The 20,597-nt window shown below is 39.6% G+C and overlaps 1 protein-coding gene across 1 annotated transcript in view; it reads right to left on the bottom strand.

The window, feature by feature from the left end:
• fras1 (Fraser extracellular matrix complex subunit 1) overlaps positions 1–20,597 on the bottom strand; it is a 203,055-nt gene that overhangs the window by 108,669 nt on the left and 73,789 nt on the right. The window contains exons 12-15 of the mRNA XM_017705134.2: positions 19,846–19,993; positions 14,207–14,353; positions 11,366–11,500; positions 2,090–2,233 (exon numbers count right to left, since the gene is read on the bottom strand). Coding sequence (XP_017560623.2) covers positions 2,090–2,233; positions 11,366–11,500; positions 14,207–14,353; positions 19,846–19,993 — 574 coding nt within the window. The remainder of the gene's footprint in view (positions 1–2,089; positions 2,234–11,365; positions 11,501–14,206; positions 14,354–19,845; positions 19,994–20,597) is intronic.

The raw sequence follows: 20,597 nt of genomic DNA, 5'->3' as shown, positions 1-20,597 counted from the left end.
AATAGGCCAGTAGGATAATGTTAATCAAGAGAATCAACAGATTTTTCCTCTAAGCTTCCAATAAATCTTTTTATTGTTTTTAATTTTTACATTGCAAATTAATATCATTTACAAATTTTCCCACTTACAGCAGATGAGGTCAAATGTTGCCTCTGGTTAACAACTGCTGCTATGAGGGTAACACCACTAAGCTCCATTTCAGATAAAAGCAGGGCTCACAAAGTAGAATTGACCTTGAATCAGATTCCTCTATTTATGATGGTCACTGTCACACCGTGTCCTAACCACATCATCTTGTCTTCGTGACCTTAATGAAGACCAGCATATGGTCTGAGCATGTTTTGGTGACGTCCTTTTCTAACAGAAATGATTTGGGTTGCTTGGGTGACTAATAGAGTTCTAACGTTTGTTAGAAATGTCAGCCTCAGTGCTTTGGTTCTAAATTAAAGGACTCCAAACATGTCTCGGCTGATCGACTACAACAGGGGTAAGCAGAAAATTGTGTAAATCTGACTTTTGCTGGACCATTCCTTTCATAACTTAAATAATGTGAAGCTGATAAATACACTCTATTTAAATGCAGCTTTAAAAATGTCTACTGGTCCATTTGGCTGTAAAGAAACCAGAACTGGACAAAAAAATTCAAGACAATAAGAAAATATCTTAAAGTATTGTTACATGCAAATCCTAGTGATTTCCTATGGAGTATACAGCACATACCCCCTGAACTACATCTGGATAACGTGTCTCAACAAGGTCCTACAAGCAAAAAACCATCCGCAGGGCTGTGCCTCAACATGAGCTCACAAAAGTGACATCCATCAACACAGTGAGCCACAGCAGTTAGCAGGAAAGCTGTGTACAAACACTCTGAACCCCCTCCCATTCAGGAGAATGAGCACATCCGTGCTGACACGTAGTTCACAAGTTGACATTAGTGATATTGTTGTCATACTGCAGTCTGCAGACTTTGTCACAGATGATCATGTATAAGCCCCCAGCAGAATTCTGACCCAATAGCAACACTACATATTTTTGTAGTGTATATATATATATATATATATATATATATATATATATATATGTGTGTGCACAAAGCACACAGATAACTATATTTATACATTTTAATATTCAGAAATGTTTAGTGCAGATACAGTCAGTGGAATTATGTATCAATGCACCAGTTTTGTGTTGCTCATAAAATAGTGTTTGATCGTTGTGTTGCTTGGCAGTCGTAGACTACTGAAAATCAATTACACTGCTTTGTGGGAACATGGTCATTCTAATAACATATTTTTGGTTTTTGTTTTAAATTGTGAAAACATACGTTTTTGTTTTTGTATTCTGGACTGGTAAGTTTTTACACAGTCCATGGAAATTGTGGGGATACTTTGATTGACGACATCACAGCAATGGAAAAAATGTGTGGGCTTTGGCATTATTCCTAATATAGTACTAATACTATGGCAAATATTTACGTCATGTATACTGCTGTCCTAAAAATGAACCTAATATGTTGAGTTATTGCACAATGAGAATAAAAACATGCTCATTTGCAATACAGAAACACCGGCAACTGTGGTAAAATCACTACAGTGTACAGACTTGAGAGAAAGCTTTTACAAAAAGGTGTCAAACACAACACAATAAAACAGACAAATAATGAAATAAGTGAATTACTAACTGTCTAACTAAAGAAAATGTTAAATTTATTAGAATTACCATGTTCCCACAAAGCAGTGTAATTGATTTTCAGAAGTCTACAACTGCCAAGCAACTTAAAGATCAAACTATTTTATGAGCAACACAAAACTGGCACATTGATACACAATTCCACTGTCTGTATCTGCACTAAACATTTCTGAATATTAAAATGTATAAATATAGTCATCTGTGTGCTTTTAAATGCTTTGTGCTACTGAACTTCTTCATCTATTAGCACTACTGCTTCAGATGTTCAGATGTCAACTGACCTGTGCAGTCATGTGTATATCGAATGCCAGATTTCGGAACCACCACTACTTGTTTTACCACACTGGCATTTACACAATAAATTTAATTTGTTGTACAGTTGAATTGCTTTGCTCACCATAACAGTTGCCTTGACTGACATAGAAACCAGGCCCACAGTCTGCAACACAAAAGCCTTCCTTCAGCAAGAGGGAGGGGTCTGAGCACAACAGACAGTCCTGAGGCCCCCCACCTCCACACGACAAGCAGGAGTCATGGCAACCTGTAGAGAAAGATGTCAAAATGTCATTCAGAATCCAAAAGCTGAGAAGTTGACTTCAGGGTGCTACCAACAACGCAGGGAGCGGAAAAGAAACCAAAGCCAACTACTGAAGGATAAAGCATTAGTTGTTTCTGTGGTGTGTGTTAGAGCATACGCCAGTGTGAACTGGAATAAAAGACGACCTTTCCGTACCCTCTCTTCACACAGACCTTATTGAACCACACAGTGAGACATCACCGGATCTAAAGGAAAGTGCGGGCTGGTACCTAAATTAGCCTGGATTTTCCCTCAATAAGGGAGGTGACCTACAGAGATCCAAGGCTTAATCACCTCACTCCAAGCGGCGATAATAATCAAGGCTTAATTACTTTTCTGACGTCAGAGTTGCTGCATCGATTTTGAATTCGAGCCAGTTTCTGAAAAGAGCTGAAGCTTGGGAAGGCTTTAGGGTAAATGTGAATTAGATAAACAGGATTAGCAGAGGAATGGCACAGCAGCTTGGGGATTTTAGCAGTGCATAAGTGAGGACTCCTGCTAAAATGTTATAAAATGTTGGCATATGCAGAAATGGTAAACAAACTGCCTTCAAAACAACACAAATGAAGACAATCATCAGGTGGGATCAGGTGACAGATTTCCTGTAACACAGGCATACTTAGGCATATCTAATTTACACAACTTTTCAGTCATCCCTAAATATAGTCAATCAGCCAATATGTGGGCGGTACCTGGTTTGCTTTAGTTTTGCACTGGTGCTATGAGGCTAATGTAGCTAACAAGTAATGGAAGGTTATAACACAGCTTTAGCTCAATGTGAACTGAAGGCCTCGATCATCAAACAACTGCCTGAAATCAGGTCTCAAACAGACTTGCTAATGCAATTTTGAACACTGTAGGACAAAATTAAATTAAAGAAACCAGTCATGTGCAAAAGTCAGATATTATACTTTGTTTAATTTCCTGGCCAAACCGCCATTAAGCACAAGCTATTCATTTTTCAAGATATATTTCTGAGATGACTCCGCCTGTAAGCATGCATAGCTGTTAAGAAAAAGCAACTGTGAAAAGAAAGAAGAAAACTTGCAAATCAACAAAAAAGATGCTGGAGTTCTCTCAGACCTCAACATCACTGAATGTGTTTGGGATTATTCAGACCTTGAGAAGCAGAAAATGGAACCAACTTCTAAAACTGAACTTGAAGGCAAAAGTAGGGGGAAAAAAGTGTTTTCTGAAAAACTGAAAGCAAGTCTCCCAAAAGGAATGAAAGCTAAAGGCAAAGTGGGGACGCACTAAATACCGAAAAAAATGATGTTATATTTAGTTGTTAAGGCTACCATACAATTTTCTGCTAAATAGAGTACACTGCAGAATCAGCATAAAGATATGGGATGGCCACGATTCGTCATGGCTTTTTTCCTGATATTGAAAAAAACAATCTGTCACAACTGCTAAAGTGTTGTTCACAAATTACTTGTGCATTAGACACAAAATCAATTCTTCTCAAAATTAATCAAACTTTAGACACCTAAAATGTTCTGGCTGATCAACTACATTTAGGTTGAGGAGATATTTGTGTACATGCAAGATCTTCCTTTGATCTGCCTTCCGACACTTTGTGTCCAATTTATGATAACTATTTAAATCCTCTACTGTATAAACAGAGAAGGAATGCGAGAGAATGTCTGGGAAACAGCGAGAAAGACAGACAAGTACAGCAAGCCAAATCATCTGTGACAACTTCTAGTCCCATTACATGCCTCTAAGTCTAGTGAGGATGCTGCTTCAGAACTTCTCTGAATAAAAAATACAGCTCACTGACAGCTCTAAAAACTTTCTCATTTACTCCCACTGAAATCCGATATGAGCTTTTTCATTCCTAGAACAAATACAAGAACTCTGTGAGTGGAAATCTTGTTGAATCAAGAGATCACGGCCAACAAGAGGATTATTTGTCCTCTTGCTGGCATCAGAGAGCAAGCAATTTGTTTTATGTTTGGAACACAGTGTCACCAGCTAGCTGTTAGCTCCAGAACTACTGCACCATAAAACAGCACAGTGCTGGCATGCTGAGTAAACACAGCAGCGTGGATGCAGAATGGACTGTTGCTTAGAGAAAGTTATAGGGTAACAGATGCCATCCATTCATACAGTTGAGCAATTACTTGCTTATAATCCAGTGCAGCCCAAAAAGACCATTTCCAGGTTTCTTTAGCTTGTCCCTAAAAACATTTGCGTTTTACAGAGTTAGCAGAGAGTTTCTACGGAACTAATGAAGGATGGTTCTACCAGACGCTACTAGGTATTAAATGGATTTGACCCCAGACCAGAGGATGGAATTTTTCCTATCATGGCAAGCATCCACCTTGGAGATTAGTCTTAACAGGGCCAGACATGGTATAGGACAGTAGCGAAATGCACTGCAAACAGGGATATGTGTCTCTAAAACCTGCAACAAACTCCTCTGGTCCATGCTCTTTTAATACCCTTATGAGATCTTGGGTCAAAATACTTAGAAAACAGCTCATAGATTCAGGGTTGAAGTGGAATTTTATTTGGTCATTATCAAAAATGAATTTCGAACGTCCCTCATTCAATGAGGGCATTTTTATTTGTGAATGTGGTTTATTTATGTAATATGTTAATGTTGAAAACACACTTCAGTCATTTTGGGTGATCATACTACAATCCCTGGCCACAACTAGTTTCGCTTAAGTGAGAGGCGAAAAGTTTCAGACTTTTAAAGCATATGAGTGCAGTCAAGTCTTATTTGCATTCCATGTATGAGGTTAACGAAACTTACACAAAGAGATTTAAAGAAAAAGATGTTCACACCATTTTAAACTTTCCCCAAATGGAGCTTATCCCAGCACTCACTGTGGAGAAGGCAGGAAACACTGACAGGTCGCCAGTCCATCGCAGGGCAGACATATATACACTGCTCAAAAAAATAAAGGGAACACTCAAATAACGCATCCTAGATCTGAATGAATGAAATATTCTCATTGAATACTTTGTTCTGTACAAAGTTGAATGTGCTGACAACAAAATCACACAAAAATCATCAATGGAAATCAAATTTATTAACCAATGGAGGCCTGGATTTGGAGTCACACACAAAATTAAAGTGGAAAAGCACACTACAGGCTGATCCAACTTTGATGTGATGTCCTTAAAACAAGTCAAAATGAGGCTCAGTATTGTGTGTGGCCTCCACGTGCCTGTATTACCTCCCTACAACGCCTGGGCATGCTCCTGATGAGGTGGCGGATGGTCTCCTGAGGAATCTCCTCCCAGACCTGGACTAAAGCATCCGCCAACTCCTGGACAGTCTGTGGTGCAATGTGGCGTTGGTGGATGGAGCGAGACATGATGTCCCAGATGTGCTCAATCGGATTCAGGTCTGGGGAACGTGCGGGCCAGTCCATAGCTTCAATGCCTTCATCTTGCAGGAACTGCTGACACACTCCAGCCACATGAGGTCTAGCATTGTCCTGCATTAGGAGGAACCCAGGGCCAACCGCACCAGCATATGGTCTCACAAGGGGTCTGAGGATCTCATCTCAATACCTAATGGCAGTCAGGCTACTTCTGGCGAGCACATGGAGGGCTGTGCGGCCCTCCAAAGAAAAGCCACCCGACACCATTACTGACCCACTGCCAAACCGGTCATGCTGAAGGATGTTGCAGGCAGCAGATCGCTCTCCACAGCATTTCCAGACTCTGTCACGTCTGTCACATGTGCTCAGTGTGAACCTGCTTTCATCTGTGAAGAGCACAGGGTACCAGTGGCGAATATGCCAATCCTGGTGTTCTCTGGCGAATGCCAAGCGTCCTGCACGGTGTTGGGCTGTGAGCACAACCCCCATCTGTGGACGTCGGGCTCTCATACCATCCTCATGGAGTCGGTTTCTAACCCTTTGTGCAGACACATGCACATTTGTGGCCTGCTGGAGGTCATTTTGCAGGGCTCTGGCAGTGCTCCTCCTGTTCCTCCTTGCACAAAGGCGGAGGTAGCGGTCCTGCTGCTGAGTTGTTGCCCTCCTACGGCCTCCTCCACGTCTCCTGGTGTACTGGCCTGTCTCCTGGTAGCGCCTCCAGCCTCTGGACACTACGCTGACAGACACAGCAAACCTTCTTGCCACAGCTCGCCCACCTGTGGTCCCCCTACTTTATTGAGTGTGTCTTGCTAATTGCCAATAATTTCCACCTGTTGTCTGTTCCATTTGCACAACAACATGAGAAATTGATTGTCAATCAGCGTTGCTTCCTAAGTGGACAGTTTGATTTCACAGATGTTTGATTTACTTGGAGTTATATCGTGTTGTTTAAGTGTTCCCTTTATTTTTTGGAGCAGTGTACATATACATTCACACACACACTCACACCTAGGGGCAATTTAGCATGTCTAAATGGCCTGACTGCATTTCTTTGGACTGTGGGAGGAAACCGGAGCACCTGGAGGAAATCCATGCAGGCATGGGAGAACATACATGTTCCACACAAAAGGACCCTGGTCACCCAGCTGGGGAGTCGAACCGAGGTCCTTCTTGGTGTGAGGCGGCAGAGCCACCCACTTCGCCACCCAGCAAATTGACATAATTACATATTATGTAATTATGAGTTTTCAGAGAAGTAGCTGATATCTTGTGAGTTAGTTAGAATTAAGCTTGGTTCCAGATTTCTTCTGGATGCCAACACTCCTGATTGAATTTAATGAAGAATTGATTGGTCAAGCCATGTTCTGAATGATAATTACAAATAATACTAGGCTGCCAGGCTGCCAGATAATTTGGAAACAGTTAAGCACATTGACATATGTTAAAACAATACTTATTGTATTAATGCTGTTTGTATTTATTGTACTATTAGTGTTTTCCTGAAAAAGTAAATACTTACTGCCCAGATAAATTGTTTTTTAATTCAAATTTTCTTAAGTGCCTTAAACTTTTGCACACTGCTGTATGTATATTATAAGCAGAAAGTGCTACACTTAACTGTGTTCTCTATCAATAAAACATCTTTTGCCTGTGGGTGTTTAAACCTATGCATAAGACTGGATGTCATGCAGCTAAAACCAGCACTACCAACAATTTCTGAAGCCTGAATTTAATCTTTTAGTTCTTCTGTACAGAAAACAGTAACTATTCCTTTCAGATAAAATCCACAAAACTGGTGGGAAACCGTCTTCACATGTTCTTCACAAATGCAGAAAAGCTGAAATTCATTTTTTTGGTAGCGCTGAAGTCACAAGATTTCCTCTGTCTGTTCTCTCACTCTGTCTGGCCTAGAGCTATGAATAAAGAGCATGTGCCTGGGCACAAAGCCAACTGAGGAAGACCCATTAACTGCTCGACATGGCACCTTTCCTTTCACTCCTGCACCCTGGCACCTAAGGACAGAGGGGTTTACAACAGTTGGTGCAGTATATCTCTACAGCCAGCAATCCAAACAAAAAAAAAATCACAGATTAAATGTGCTGGTTGGATTTAGGCAGGTCTGGTATGTTAGCAAATTAGCCACGGCATACGATAGCACGTCTGTCTCCATACCTCAGCTAAGCTCTGGGGCATTCTTTGTCACAAATGGTGACCACTAAAACTGTACGGCTATGGCTCACTGAAAGCTTCTGCTTCAATTCTGCTTTATTTCAACCTGCAAGTCGCTGCATGTGTTAAAAGGTAGAAGTTGTCATATCACATATGTACTCTGTAAGCCATGAAATAGTGCCTCGACTTTACATGAACCTAATGAACTGTGGTGTTTTAAAATGCAAAGTGCTGTTTTTAAATATTTCAAGATTTCAGTTGCAGCAACATTTCTGTCTTGCGATACGTGTCTGTCAAAATGTTGGTGTTATTTGCCACATTAGCAGTTGTGATTTTTACACATTAGTAACTTAAAGACCTACCAGGGAATCTAAATTTCTGTTTTCTTTCTAATTAGGTAATCTTGTTCTGCAAGCAAATAGTAAACATGGACTAAGTATGTCCTAAGTGTACCCTATTCCTCTTGATGTAAACTGGGCGGTCCTGATTTTGGGTACCACTTTCATAAGCATTCCCCCGACCAATCACAAGGCTGACATCACTTGCCCCGCCCACACAAAATAGTTTCAGAGTCTGAGAAACTTAGTGAACTAAAGCTAACCCAGCACAACCAAAAGCTAGCAGGCCAGACCACCTGTCTGTATCTGTATATGTAATGTATGTAATGCTTGTAGTTCAGTATGAACAGTGGAGCAGGCTGTGAATGCTGGACAGAGAGCTATTAATCAAGCTGCTCATTAGCCACGCCCACGCAGCTCTAAGGTATGTCTAGTCAATGCTTTCTAAGCCGTGTTTTTATACCTTATATTTTTTATGCAGGCTCTGCTGGATGTGTAATATAACACTCAATTTAGTATCATACAAACATATTTAATAGTTTACTCTGTGTTTACTGGGACTTTAAGATCTTTTATTCAACAGTTCAAGAATTCATTGAACAAGGAGCGACAAAAATGATAAACAATATAGTAATTATCTCTATGCATTCATTTTTTGTTAAGACTTGAGATTTGAGCACCACTTTTGTAATATGATGAAAAATGCTTTTCTGGTTTCTCAGTCATTTTCTGTCACTCTGGATGCATCTAACATTGATTTATTTTAATTTACAGCTTCCTGAGTGTCTTAATAATTTTCTGTAAGCTGTGAGGTTGAACAGTCTTGCATATTAGAATCATGTCATATGCTTGTCTGCCACCATATTAGATTATTTTTTAATTATTATAAACATTGACTTTCAAACAGAGATTTCAAACTTTTGAACGCAAGCGCACACGGAATTTATATTAAAAACTGAAAATAATTACATAATGAATTGCATTTATATTCTATATTGATAGGTTTGATTTTTCTTTTTTTTCCAGTTTGTTTCAATGTAAAAAAATATGGCAAAATATTAAGGATATGTTTTCTGTCCACACAACATGCCATAACATCTTTTGGTCAAATCCAAATAATAAGTATATAAATGTGGTCTAAATATTAAGAATTTGAAACTCCAAAGGTAAAACATTTTACTAAGGACTCACCACAGTGCAGCTAAATAATCTCAATTACTCAATCTTCGCTGCTTTACTGAATGAAACTGACAGCAACGAGCCTACATCACTTTAAAGGTGTACTTTATCCCTCTGGGAGGGAGCTCTGCATAGGCCACCATTTCAATCAGCCTTTTACTGGCTCTTCCAGATAACAGAAAGAGATTAGGCACATTATGTCCTTTTCTATCTTCTAGTAGCACCCAAAATACTTTTTTTCTAGCCCACAACAGATTCAGTCTTACTAAACCCACTATAATGGGCTCAACTCAAACCACAGATTGGATTCCATTCACTCTATATTAAGGACTAGAAGTCCAATTTACGGCCGGAGTTCATTAAAGTGTGAAATGGAACAGCAGTGGGGGTTACAGTAATTGGTTCAGACAGCATGACACTCCGCGGTCACAAACCAGTTAGAATGGATGCTAACCCTTCAGAATTGGTAATGGTCAGCTAGCTCGTCAGGCCCACGACTCCTTGTCTTCTAGCTCGATACTCATATGCACTGGAAAAGGACACTGCAGGTTAAGCTCATAGTGGTCTGCAGGCTTTGATGGGGGGAATCAGACTAAATTTAACAGAAATTTTACATGCTGTCAGGTGCCTGAATCTTTTGCACAGTACTTTATACAGTCTTATGTCACCCGTTGCAAGCTTTAAATGACTATGATCCTGTAGAACCCTATGAGAAACAGGGGAATGTTCAGAAGTGCTGTACTGTCAGCAGGTTTGGGCTGCACGCTGAACCAGTGTGTGTATGATAAGACGTGCATTCGCTTCACTGCTTTTCTCATCTTTCTCCACTAAAAATGATCGTACACAGCAGCTCTTTGTCTCAGGCTGCCGAGTTCGTTTTGGCAGCACTTCAAGCTGTGAAAAACATAATATCGCATGCATGATGTGCACCTAAATTCAGACATCAAAGCTCCCAAACCAGACCACATGCGTGTTCTAGCCTAGTTCCCATACTTTGATTATGTGAATCAGGTGTGTTGGAAGCAGAGAAAATGTCTGAGGACTAAACTGGAAATTAAGCTATAGCTGATGCTGAATATACAGTGAGGGGCATATACACACTTCAATTATATACATAAAGTCTGTTTACTTTGTGCTTGTATATATGACCAAAAAAGGATGAACTCATAAGTGTAAAAAAATAGCTTTATAGAGGAAAAAGTATTCAGATACCACAAATTAATAAGGTTAGCACTTTGTTAAAACAGTGTTGTGGGCAATTACAGCTTTGAGATATCTATGGTAAGAAGTAATTAGTGCCATACAGAATTTTGCCCCATTACTTTTGGCAAGCAAGGGTTACGTGGATACATCAGAAGAATTCATTCTTTTTTACAAACTAGTTTCGAGTTGTTTTGAGTGTGTGTTTAGGGTCATTGTCTTGAAACATCTATTTCCTTCTCTTGATGATGAGATGGAATTCTTCTCTAATTTGTGTCAATACATTGCCCCATTCATACTGCCTTCAATGACATGGAATGCATCACTACTGCCCTTGAAATGATTTTGATACTTTCAGAACTCAGGTTGTATTCACTTCAGTATTCGGTATTCACTTGGAAAAACCTTACAACCATAAAACAGCTATTGACTAATACTACTGGTTTTGCAACACTCAAGCTTTGTGATCATCAAAGTATCTTCCTTGATACGAAGGGTAGATTTAGTCTAAATAATGATGAAACTATTTTCTTTTCCAAACTACTGATATAAGCACATACTGAAGCTTTTTTGAACCAAAGGCGGTTTAAGCAGCTAAAAGGTTTGAGTGCTGATGAGTACTGACATCAGATCAAGGGGATAATCTGTGTAGAGTTTGGTGTTGTTCCCAATTTAGTACTACTCTACTGCTCATACGTTCTTACAGTATAATTCATGATCAAAATTAATCTGTTCAAAATTAAACTCCACAAAATTAAACTCCACAAAAAAAAAAAAAAAAGTGTAATTTCTTAGGGTGGAGGTGATGGAGGAAGCTGTGCTGTGCCATCTTTGTGTGGATGTGTGTGTCTTTAATGGTAGGTACTCACTCAGGCACTGTGTGTGGTCCTGATACATGCCACTTTCACAGGTGGCCACGCACTGCCTGCCACTGAGCAGTAAAGACCCACCACACGCCGTACACTCAAAACCATTCTCACAGGTGAGACAGGATGGCTGGCAGGCTGAGAGAGAGACAGAGAGACAGAGAAAGAGAGAGAGATTGTGTTAGGGCAAAACACAATGGGGAACTGCACATGTGCAGAAGTTATGGCACATTATGGTAACAAGTTATGTTTCATATTATATGTTAAACTCCGAAAATAAATTGTGCATTAAATTTTTCAGTGCTTCTGTAGAGGATATGTTAATTTATTTACACTTATAAAATCAACAACACGTGCCATTTTGCCTAAGACCATGTGTATGACCTTCTGGCCAAAAACTCTCGAAAAATGTGTGTGTGTGTGTGTGTGTGTGTGTGTGTGTGTGTGTGTGTGTGTGTGTGTGTGTGTGTGTGTGTGTGTGCGTGTGTAGGTGTGTGTGTGTGTGTGTGTGTGTGTGTGTGTGTGTGTGTGTGTGTGTGTGTGTGTGTGTGTGTGCGTGCACGCGCGCACGAGAGAGAGAGAGAGAGGCGATGAGTCAGCTTTAGATTTGAGCAGGTATTATGTTAACCTTGCTGTTAGACAGTGTAATTAACATTTCATCTTCCCCTGCCATCTCTACACTGAAACTCAAGTCAACATAACAGGGGTGAAGTGGAGGACAAACAGGAGAGAGCTGAATCAAAAAGACAACTCCAAATCAGTTTATATCATCCTTTAAAAACACAGGGCTTCTCTCATGGAAAATTAGACGCCTGACGAGTGAGGCTTTAGAGTAGAATCAGCGGGATTCAAGGAGGAGAAAGGAAGAACCTGGAGCGGGTTTTAACTTGCTAATACAGACTGGGGCACTAACGTCACCCACCACACACAAAGGAGTGAGTGATATGATCAATTTCATCCCAAAAAGACCTTCTGAGCACATTGTGGGTTTTGAGAACATGGATGAGATGCACCAATCATTAAAGGGCTGATATCCAACTTCTTCCCCTGAGGTTCACTGTGGTTTTATGTATCAAAAGCAGTCATAATTAACCAATTCCCCAATGGTTTCTTATTTGGGATTTGTTAAAACAGAATCTATGCACACTCAAGAGCACAAACGCGTGAACAGTTCTGTGGTTTAAGAATACGTCATGAATCTGATATAGACTTTTTCTTAGAACCTTTTTCTAGATCAAGAAAAAAGATATGGGTCCTCTAAAAAGAGACTTAACAGGTTCAACCAAGTAGCAAAGATGTTTGGCTTTCGCCCTGTTGTTGGGCTCAAATCCCAAATACTTTAAGTCCATGAGAACTCAGGTGGTTCAGTTTAAATCAATGTAGTGATGAATAGTAAAGATAAATAAATAAATAAAAATATTATACAGTGTTTGACAGCACTTCTTAAAGGTGTCAATAATGGTACATTGTGTCTGGACCAATATATCTCAAAAAAAAAAAATTCATATGAAACTAAATAATGAATAAATATGCTGTTTTGTATGGTGGCAGTTTGACTTGATTGCAATACACATTCACAAAATTCATTGCTTGCTTCCATACCTTCAGAAACTCTAGTGCATATAGTGCATATACTCTAGCCTATATATAATAAAAGCTTAAATAATACCCTGAGCCTTCTTACAGAAGAATGGTACACATATACATTTAAAACAGACATGGCTGCCTAAGCTTGTGTAACCAACACATCGTAAAGCCCCCCTGCATGTCTTGCACGGATAGCTTTACAACAGCGGAACTGCTCTTGGCACCCTGTGTTTACTGGTTTTTAAATACCACAGTGATAAGACAAGTGCCAGAGATATGACTATGTGTGTGTGTGAGAGACAGAAAGGGTAAACAAAAGGACGACAGAGGAAAAAAGAGGAAAAAAGAGGAGGAGTGTAAGAAGGGTAAAGTGAGCCAGGCAGGTGGCAGTGCCTGAGAAAGAGATGAAATGGAGGGGTGGTGGAAAGAGAAGTATGATCAAATGATCCATATGTTATACTAACAAAGCCTTTAGGGAAATATTTTTATTTAAAGGAGAATTCCACAGATTTTTAAAAATCTGTATAATTAAATGCTTAGGATGTAAACAAAATCATTCGGAGTGCTGACATCTGAGATGGTTTACAGCTTCAATAGCACAAAAACATATTTTTAATACATTAAGGGTGCAGGGCACTGTAAGGCAAAGTACTAGAGTAGTAAAGTAGAAGAAAATGTTTTTTACAGATTCAACACTTTTGTACCCTTATCTACATTTCCTCTATAAAAAATACAAGCGACACATGTAGGTCATTTTAGATACTACACAAAATGGCTATATATGTTTTGTGGACATTGCAACCCTTGGTTCCTTACACCACTTGAAAGAAATACAGGTTGGTAAGTTTATCTAAAATGAACCATTTCACATCGAACCACAAAGCATGACTTTGTTTTTATCTCAACAATTACATCATGCAGTGTTTTGGAACAGTCAGTGGAATTCCCCTTTAAAGAAAAACCATAGAAATACAACAATTTTCTGAACTTTGTAAAGCAATTAGCCCACGGTTTCAGTTATAAGTGCAAAAGTAATGACAAAAGTGCAAAGCTATTTTCTGCATCTGTCAAGTGTACTAAAGGACACAGGACAGGGATGAGCCTGGAAAAAACTGGAGTATTCCTGGGGTAAACTGGAGTAAAGCAAATGTGAAAATCAAATAGAAAGGTGAAGTGCACCCAAACTTTTGCTGGGCAGTGTAAGTTGGAGATTTGGGGAGAAATGGAGGAGAGGTTAGGGCAGATTAGACTGTGTACCTGCGCATACTCGGCCGTGTGGATAGAAGCCTTGAGGACAGCTGTGCAGACAGTGGCCGTTCCAGAGAAACGCTCTGGCATCCTTACAGCTGCCACACTGATCAGGAGTGGAGGAGCACGTCAGACAGTCCTGATGACACGAGACCGCTGTGAACACACATTATATCACAATTGGAATCAGAACATGGCCATATAAGATTTCACAGGGAATTAATACAGACACACTGAGTAATAAGAAAATACATCATATGACCCAAACCATAGAGAACCAATTTTTTCTTTGATTAGAATTTTTTTCATATTAACATTATTTTTTATAGATACATACATATACACACATATATATGTATGTATGTATGTATGTATATATATATATATATATGCTGAAACAGCCCTTATAACTTCAGCTCAGACTGGTGGAGCTAAGCTGCCGGGGATATATATATGTATGCCTACTCAGTCCCTGGCATCTTAGATCCACCAGTCTGAGCTGAAGTTATAAGGGCTGTTTCAGCAATTGCTTTCTCAACATGCCAATCATAAAAGAGGTCATATATGTACATCGGTCTTAAAGGCACAGCATCAGATAAACCATGTGTAATTCTAAGGGCAATTAGTGGCTGGAGAAAATGAATTATGACTGTTGTGGAATATAAATAAAACAAAAAATATGATGTGCGTATTAAATAGAAATAAATACAGATATGATTCTAATAAAACTAAAATATATTAACAAATAACAACAAAAACCTAAAAATACTATTAATAATTTAAGAAATGCATACATAAACATACAAAACAAATTTAAAAAGTGAAATTTCGTTTTGCTTTATTGAAACAGTTAAAAGGTTTTAACATAAAACAAATAAAACTAAAACAATTGTGCATATTTTAATTGATTTTTTTTTTGTCTTGGCAGACCCTATATCCACATTTTCATCACTGCTGTTTACTGCGGTAAACACCCACCACTCAAGCTATTGTATATCTTCATATCACACTGCAGAATCCTGAGCTAACAAACTACAAATCTGTCTGGCACAATTATTTTGGCACCACTATTAATTACCCTGCGTCTAATGAGCTGATAAATCTCTTGCTGAGAACATCAGCTGCTGGAGCTTGTCTTGGCACTGCACTGCTGTGAAGACTGTGAGAGGTAGTGAATATGTGTGAGAGAAAGTGAGAGAGGACGAAAGTCAGGAGGTATTGAGATGCTGAGTGTGATGTTGTTGATGGCTGCTCTAATTGGACTTGGTGGGTGGAGAGGGAGTGAACATTTGGAGCCCCTTCATTACCTACAGATCGCTGACCAGACGCACACTGAACAGCAGAGGCCTTCTACATCTGTTCACAAATAGCTATCACCTTTAATCATCCGACTACATCGCCTCGTAAATTGCTGCAATCGATTAATTAAACATACTGGTGTCGGAATCAACAAACAGTGCAGGGTGTCACTGGCGTTTTGTGGCTGAATTTGAATTGGACCACGTTTCAACTGGGATGTGCCTGGAACTTAACAGTTCCAATACGTCTGATACACACTCAGCGTCCACTTTTTTTAGAAACACTATCTTGGCCATTCCACCTTAAATAGTTCTATGCAAATGTCATTATTTATTTGATTTCCAGTCAAAACTGCCATAAATTTTTTCCACAGATCCAGTCCAGTCTTTTGCAACAAGTTGGTTGCATTTTCTATTTCTCGCAATCCTGAGCACATTAAGTGATGTTGAGATCTGGGCTCTTGGTTGGTCAACACATTGCCTAACAGGGTCTACCAGGTCTTGAATGGTAGTTAGGTGTCCCATTTTCTTTTTATATTTTAATAATTTTTGGAATTCCAGTTTTGGAAGCTTTTTTCCTATAAGTTTCCTTTAACTTCCCCATTCCTTATGCAAATAGCCAGAAATATCACCTGTGAAATGCATAACTTGTACTTTCTTTTATCATTTAGCCTAGAAATTAAATAAATAAAGGGTGACCTCTCACTTTTTCACCCCACATATCCACAAAATAGGTGAACAATTATTGACTTTAGCCCATCTGTTGCTGTACAATTTATCAGTCCCCCTCTACATCATTCATTATTGATCAGTTTTTGACCACAGGGCTGATGTTGACTAGATATTATTTAGGTGATGAATCAGCACAACAGTGACACTGGCCTAGCAATAGCAGTGGTATGGTAGTGTGTGTGGTGCTGGTACGAGGGTATCAGACCCACAGATGTTGCTGGAGTTTTCACACATGTGTTAAAAATGGTCCACTACCCAAAAACATCCAACCAAGAGGAGCTCTTTGGTCAGAAACTGATCACTGATGAATAGTTAGGGGTTGGTGATCACAAATTATGCATCAACAGATGAGCTACATTCTCTAACTGTACACTAGCAAGGCAGGGCTCCAAGGCGGGGGCTCCCATAAAGTGGCCGTGAGTGTAAATTATTAGCATTGGCATTAGCTTTCATTATCTGAACAGTATCTAACAGCAAAGTTAACTATAAAATGTTGTGTCGCTCTCAGTCATGCTCTACATCCAAAACTACCATTTTTCGAGCAGAACAATTCAGGAGGCAAAAAAGCTAACATTCAGAATCCCACCCCTCCATCAAAAACCTTTTTTTAGAGTTCTAACTGCACCTACTTCTTCAGCTCCCTCACAAACAGACATGAGGAAGGTAAACAGTTTAGTAAATCCACAGCCACTGCCTCGTCCTTCACTGAATCGATTTAGCCTGAAGCTTAGTGCGCTAGGAGGCACGATCGACATGCAAGCTGCTAAGCATCGCATGTGATTAATAGCTCTGATAGCAAATGCAGAGGGGGGAAAGTAGAGTGTTTTCTCAAGGAACTCTCCTGGGGAGTAAAAATCCAATTATCTCCACACAATCGAGCATAAGGTTCATCTCGCCTGTTGTCCCCCCCCCCCCCTCTTGCTAGCTTTTGCAGCCACATTAGCATATGGTCATACATGGATAAAGACAGAGATGTCTCTATATACAGATAACTGACTTAGTATAATATTTAGTACTGAAGTCAGTCACATGCTGTAATACATATTGTAATATATTGTAACATTGTATGTTTTAAACTCCTGACTGTTCAGATTACACAGTTAAAAATGAAAATCAGCACAATTTAATACGTTAAGGTATCTCATAACACTGCTTTTTTGTGTTAACTTAAGGACACTGTAGCTCGCCCAACTCAAAGTACTTAGTTTAGTCAAAAGTTCTCCTAAGTCAAATTTTTAAGCTTTGCTTCTCAGTTTAGTAAACAATACAGAATGCATGTTATTAACCCACTAGCATGTTATTTTCCCACAAAAAAAACAACAATACAGCAACAAACCATTCCAGCTCTGGTGAGTGAAAACAGAGAGAGGAAGAGAGAGGGAGAATTAGAATATCTTGTTGGAAAGAGAGATAGAAGAGTTTAGGGCAAAGAAATGTTCTCCTCTGGGGAACTCTGCTAGGAGACTCTGTTATCTAACCAAAATGATTTTTAAAATATTTTATTTTGATTTAAAATCTTTAATTCTTCACGCCTCTGATCAAGATCTCAGTGCAGCTTTCGATACAATAGGCCACAATATTCTCCTAGAAAGGTTAGAAAACATGGTTGGAATCACAGGGACAGCCCTATCATGGTTCAAATCTTATCTAACAGAACGTTATCAGTTTGTCAGTGTAAATAATTTATCTTCCAATTATTCAAAAGTAAGACATGGAGTTCCGCAGGGCTCTATTTTAGGACCATTATTATTTACACTATACATGTTACAGTTAGGCACAGTTATGAGTACCATGGCATTAACTTTCATTGTTACGCAGACAATACACAACTGTACTGTACATATCAGGCAAGCCTGATGACAAATACAGATTAAAGCAAATAGAGGACTGTGTAAAAGTCATGAAAGGCTGGATGTTGCGTAACGTCCTCCTACTAAACAGTAACAAAACAGAGGTTCTCCTTCTGGGTCCAAAACTGGCAAGAAATAAATGATCAGATTTTATTACCATTATTACTTCAAGGCTAGACTACTGTAACGCACTACTGTCTAGGATGCACTAGCAGAAATTTAAGCAAGCTTAAACTAGTTCAAAATGCTGCAGCCAGGGTCGTCACTAAAACTAGAAAATTTGATCATATCAGTCCAGTGCTATCATCACTTCATTGGCTGCCTGTTAAATTCCGTGTTGATTACAAAATTCTTTTATTGATGTATAAAGCCCTACATGAGCTCGCTCCTGAGTACCTGCAAGACCTTATTTCCTATTACGAGCCACCATGATTATTTCAGATTACAGAGTGCTGGCTTTTTAATAGTTCCTAGAATTCATAAGGCTGCAGACTGCGGAAGAGCCTTTTCTTATAAAACCCCCAACTCTGGAATGATCTTCCAGAAAATGTCTGGGAAATTTTCAAATCTAGGCTGAAAACTCACTTGTTCAGTTTAGCTTTTGGTATTTAATGTTCCCCCTTAGATAAAGGTGGCAGATTCAGGGGTCCATGGACACAGTGAATTATAGTAAACTGTCGTCCCGCTGCTCGCAGGTGGTCACTCAGGTTTGTGGATGGTGGAGCGGAGGGATGCCAAACTGTTTCAGAGTGCTCCCGTGTCTGTGTGTCCTTCTGGTTCTCTCTTTTTAGTTAAGCTGTTATAGTCAGATCTGCCGGAGTCATTAGCCACACTCTGAAAATGTCCACATTCTATGTCTTACATACACCAAAATAGAACAAAACTAATTCCATCTCCCTGCCTTTTTCCGAGTAAGCAACCGCCCACCTGTCCACTGGACACTGATGGATGACTGACTGTCGAGCTCTCCTGCCTCCCGCTTCAGATGAGCTGCTCATGCCTCAGCTACCGCCACCTGCCTTTCACTAGCTGCCCACCCTACACTGAAGTTTCTCATGGACTCCTAGCTATTACTACTACTAATACTACTACTATTAATATTAGTAGTATAATAATTTTGTAGGTAGTTTGACCAGAGGTGGATGCCCCCCCCCTTGTGAGCCTTGGTTCTTCCCAAGGTTTCTTCCTCAGCTCTGAGGGAGATTTCGTTGCCACAGTCGGCCCTGACTTGTTCACCTGGGGGTTTTTACATTCATGTTAAAACTTTGTCCTTACTGGAATTCTGTGAAGCTGCTTTGTGACAACAGCAGTTCTCAAAAGTGCTGTACAAATAAATTTGACTTGACTGTGATTAATGAAATGCAGCAAAACACAAAAGAAGAAAAATTTGTTTTATTTGTGTTGTAGACATTGTGACCTCCATTATCACCGCCATTGTCAAGAAATCAGTAAGTTTCTCTACAGTGCACAATTTCATATCAAACCACTCTCAGTGACTTTGTTTATAGCTCAGCGATTCAATTACGCAGAAATTGTAAACAATAGTGGAATTCCCCCTTAGGGAGTTTTTCTTTGCCACCATCGCCTCTGGCTTGCTCATGGGGGCTTGGACCCGGATTTTCTTTTCTCTTCTTTTCTTTCTGTAATTCTGATTGTTCTGTAAAACTGCTTTGTGACAACATCTGTTGTAAAAAGCGCTATATAAATAAATTTTGCTTGCTTGCTTTATGTGGCATGATGTTATCCACACAGACACACACAGTCTCACCTGGGTGGCACTCAGAGCAGCACTGTCCCTGCCGTGGCACAGCGAGGGTCCCAGCCGGGCAGGTAGGGCAGGAGCTCTGATAACAGGTCACATGACCGTCCTGACACTGACATTCTCGACAAGGACTCTCACTCACACTCTCCAGGTTCTGAAACACACACGATTGCATAGCCTGAGTATGTGAGTTATTTTTATAAAGACCAATTTTAAGTAAAAAACTTTCTTAAATGAAAGGTATTTTCCTTTGTCTCACTTGGCACTTCACTCTTTTAAATAAAGGGTCCCGTAGAGTGTTCTCTGAACAATGCCATAGAAAAACACTTTTGTTTACATAAAGACTCATGTTTAATAAAGAGATCCATAAGAATGAAGAAACATTTACAGCACCTCTGCCCAAAGTGTGGACATTTTAAAGAACTCAATTTAAACTCTTTATTTCAGCTTCTTCATTTGCATGCTGTTTTCTCTGGCCCTCAGCCAACCAAGATCATTGCATACTTTAAAAGCTAAAGGAAGCTTTACACAATATGAAGGTTCTACATTAATTCTTTATTCTTAAGAATGTTTGCCAGAGTGTCCCCAAAACTTTCCCTTGGGCATGATCAAGTAATTGACTCTAATAAGCAGTCATGAAAACTTGTGAGCAGTGAAAAAGATGACAAGCTCAGAAACCAACCCCCTGTAGTTTGGTGGCATCATTCTTGGGAGAAAATATAGGAGTGACAGCTGTGGAAATATCTAGAGTTCAACAG

This window comes from Pygocentrus nattereri, chromosome 20, assembly GCF_015220715.1.
Source record: "Pygocentrus nattereri isolate fPygNat1 chromosome 20, fPygNat1.pri, whole genome shotgun sequence".
Classification (NCBI taxonomy): Eukaryota; Metazoa; Chordata; class Actinopteri; order Characiformes; family Serrasalmidae; genus Pygocentrus; species Pygocentrus nattereri.
Note: the sequence above shows the minus strand (reverse complement) of the source record. Positions and strands in the feature narration are given on the sequence as shown.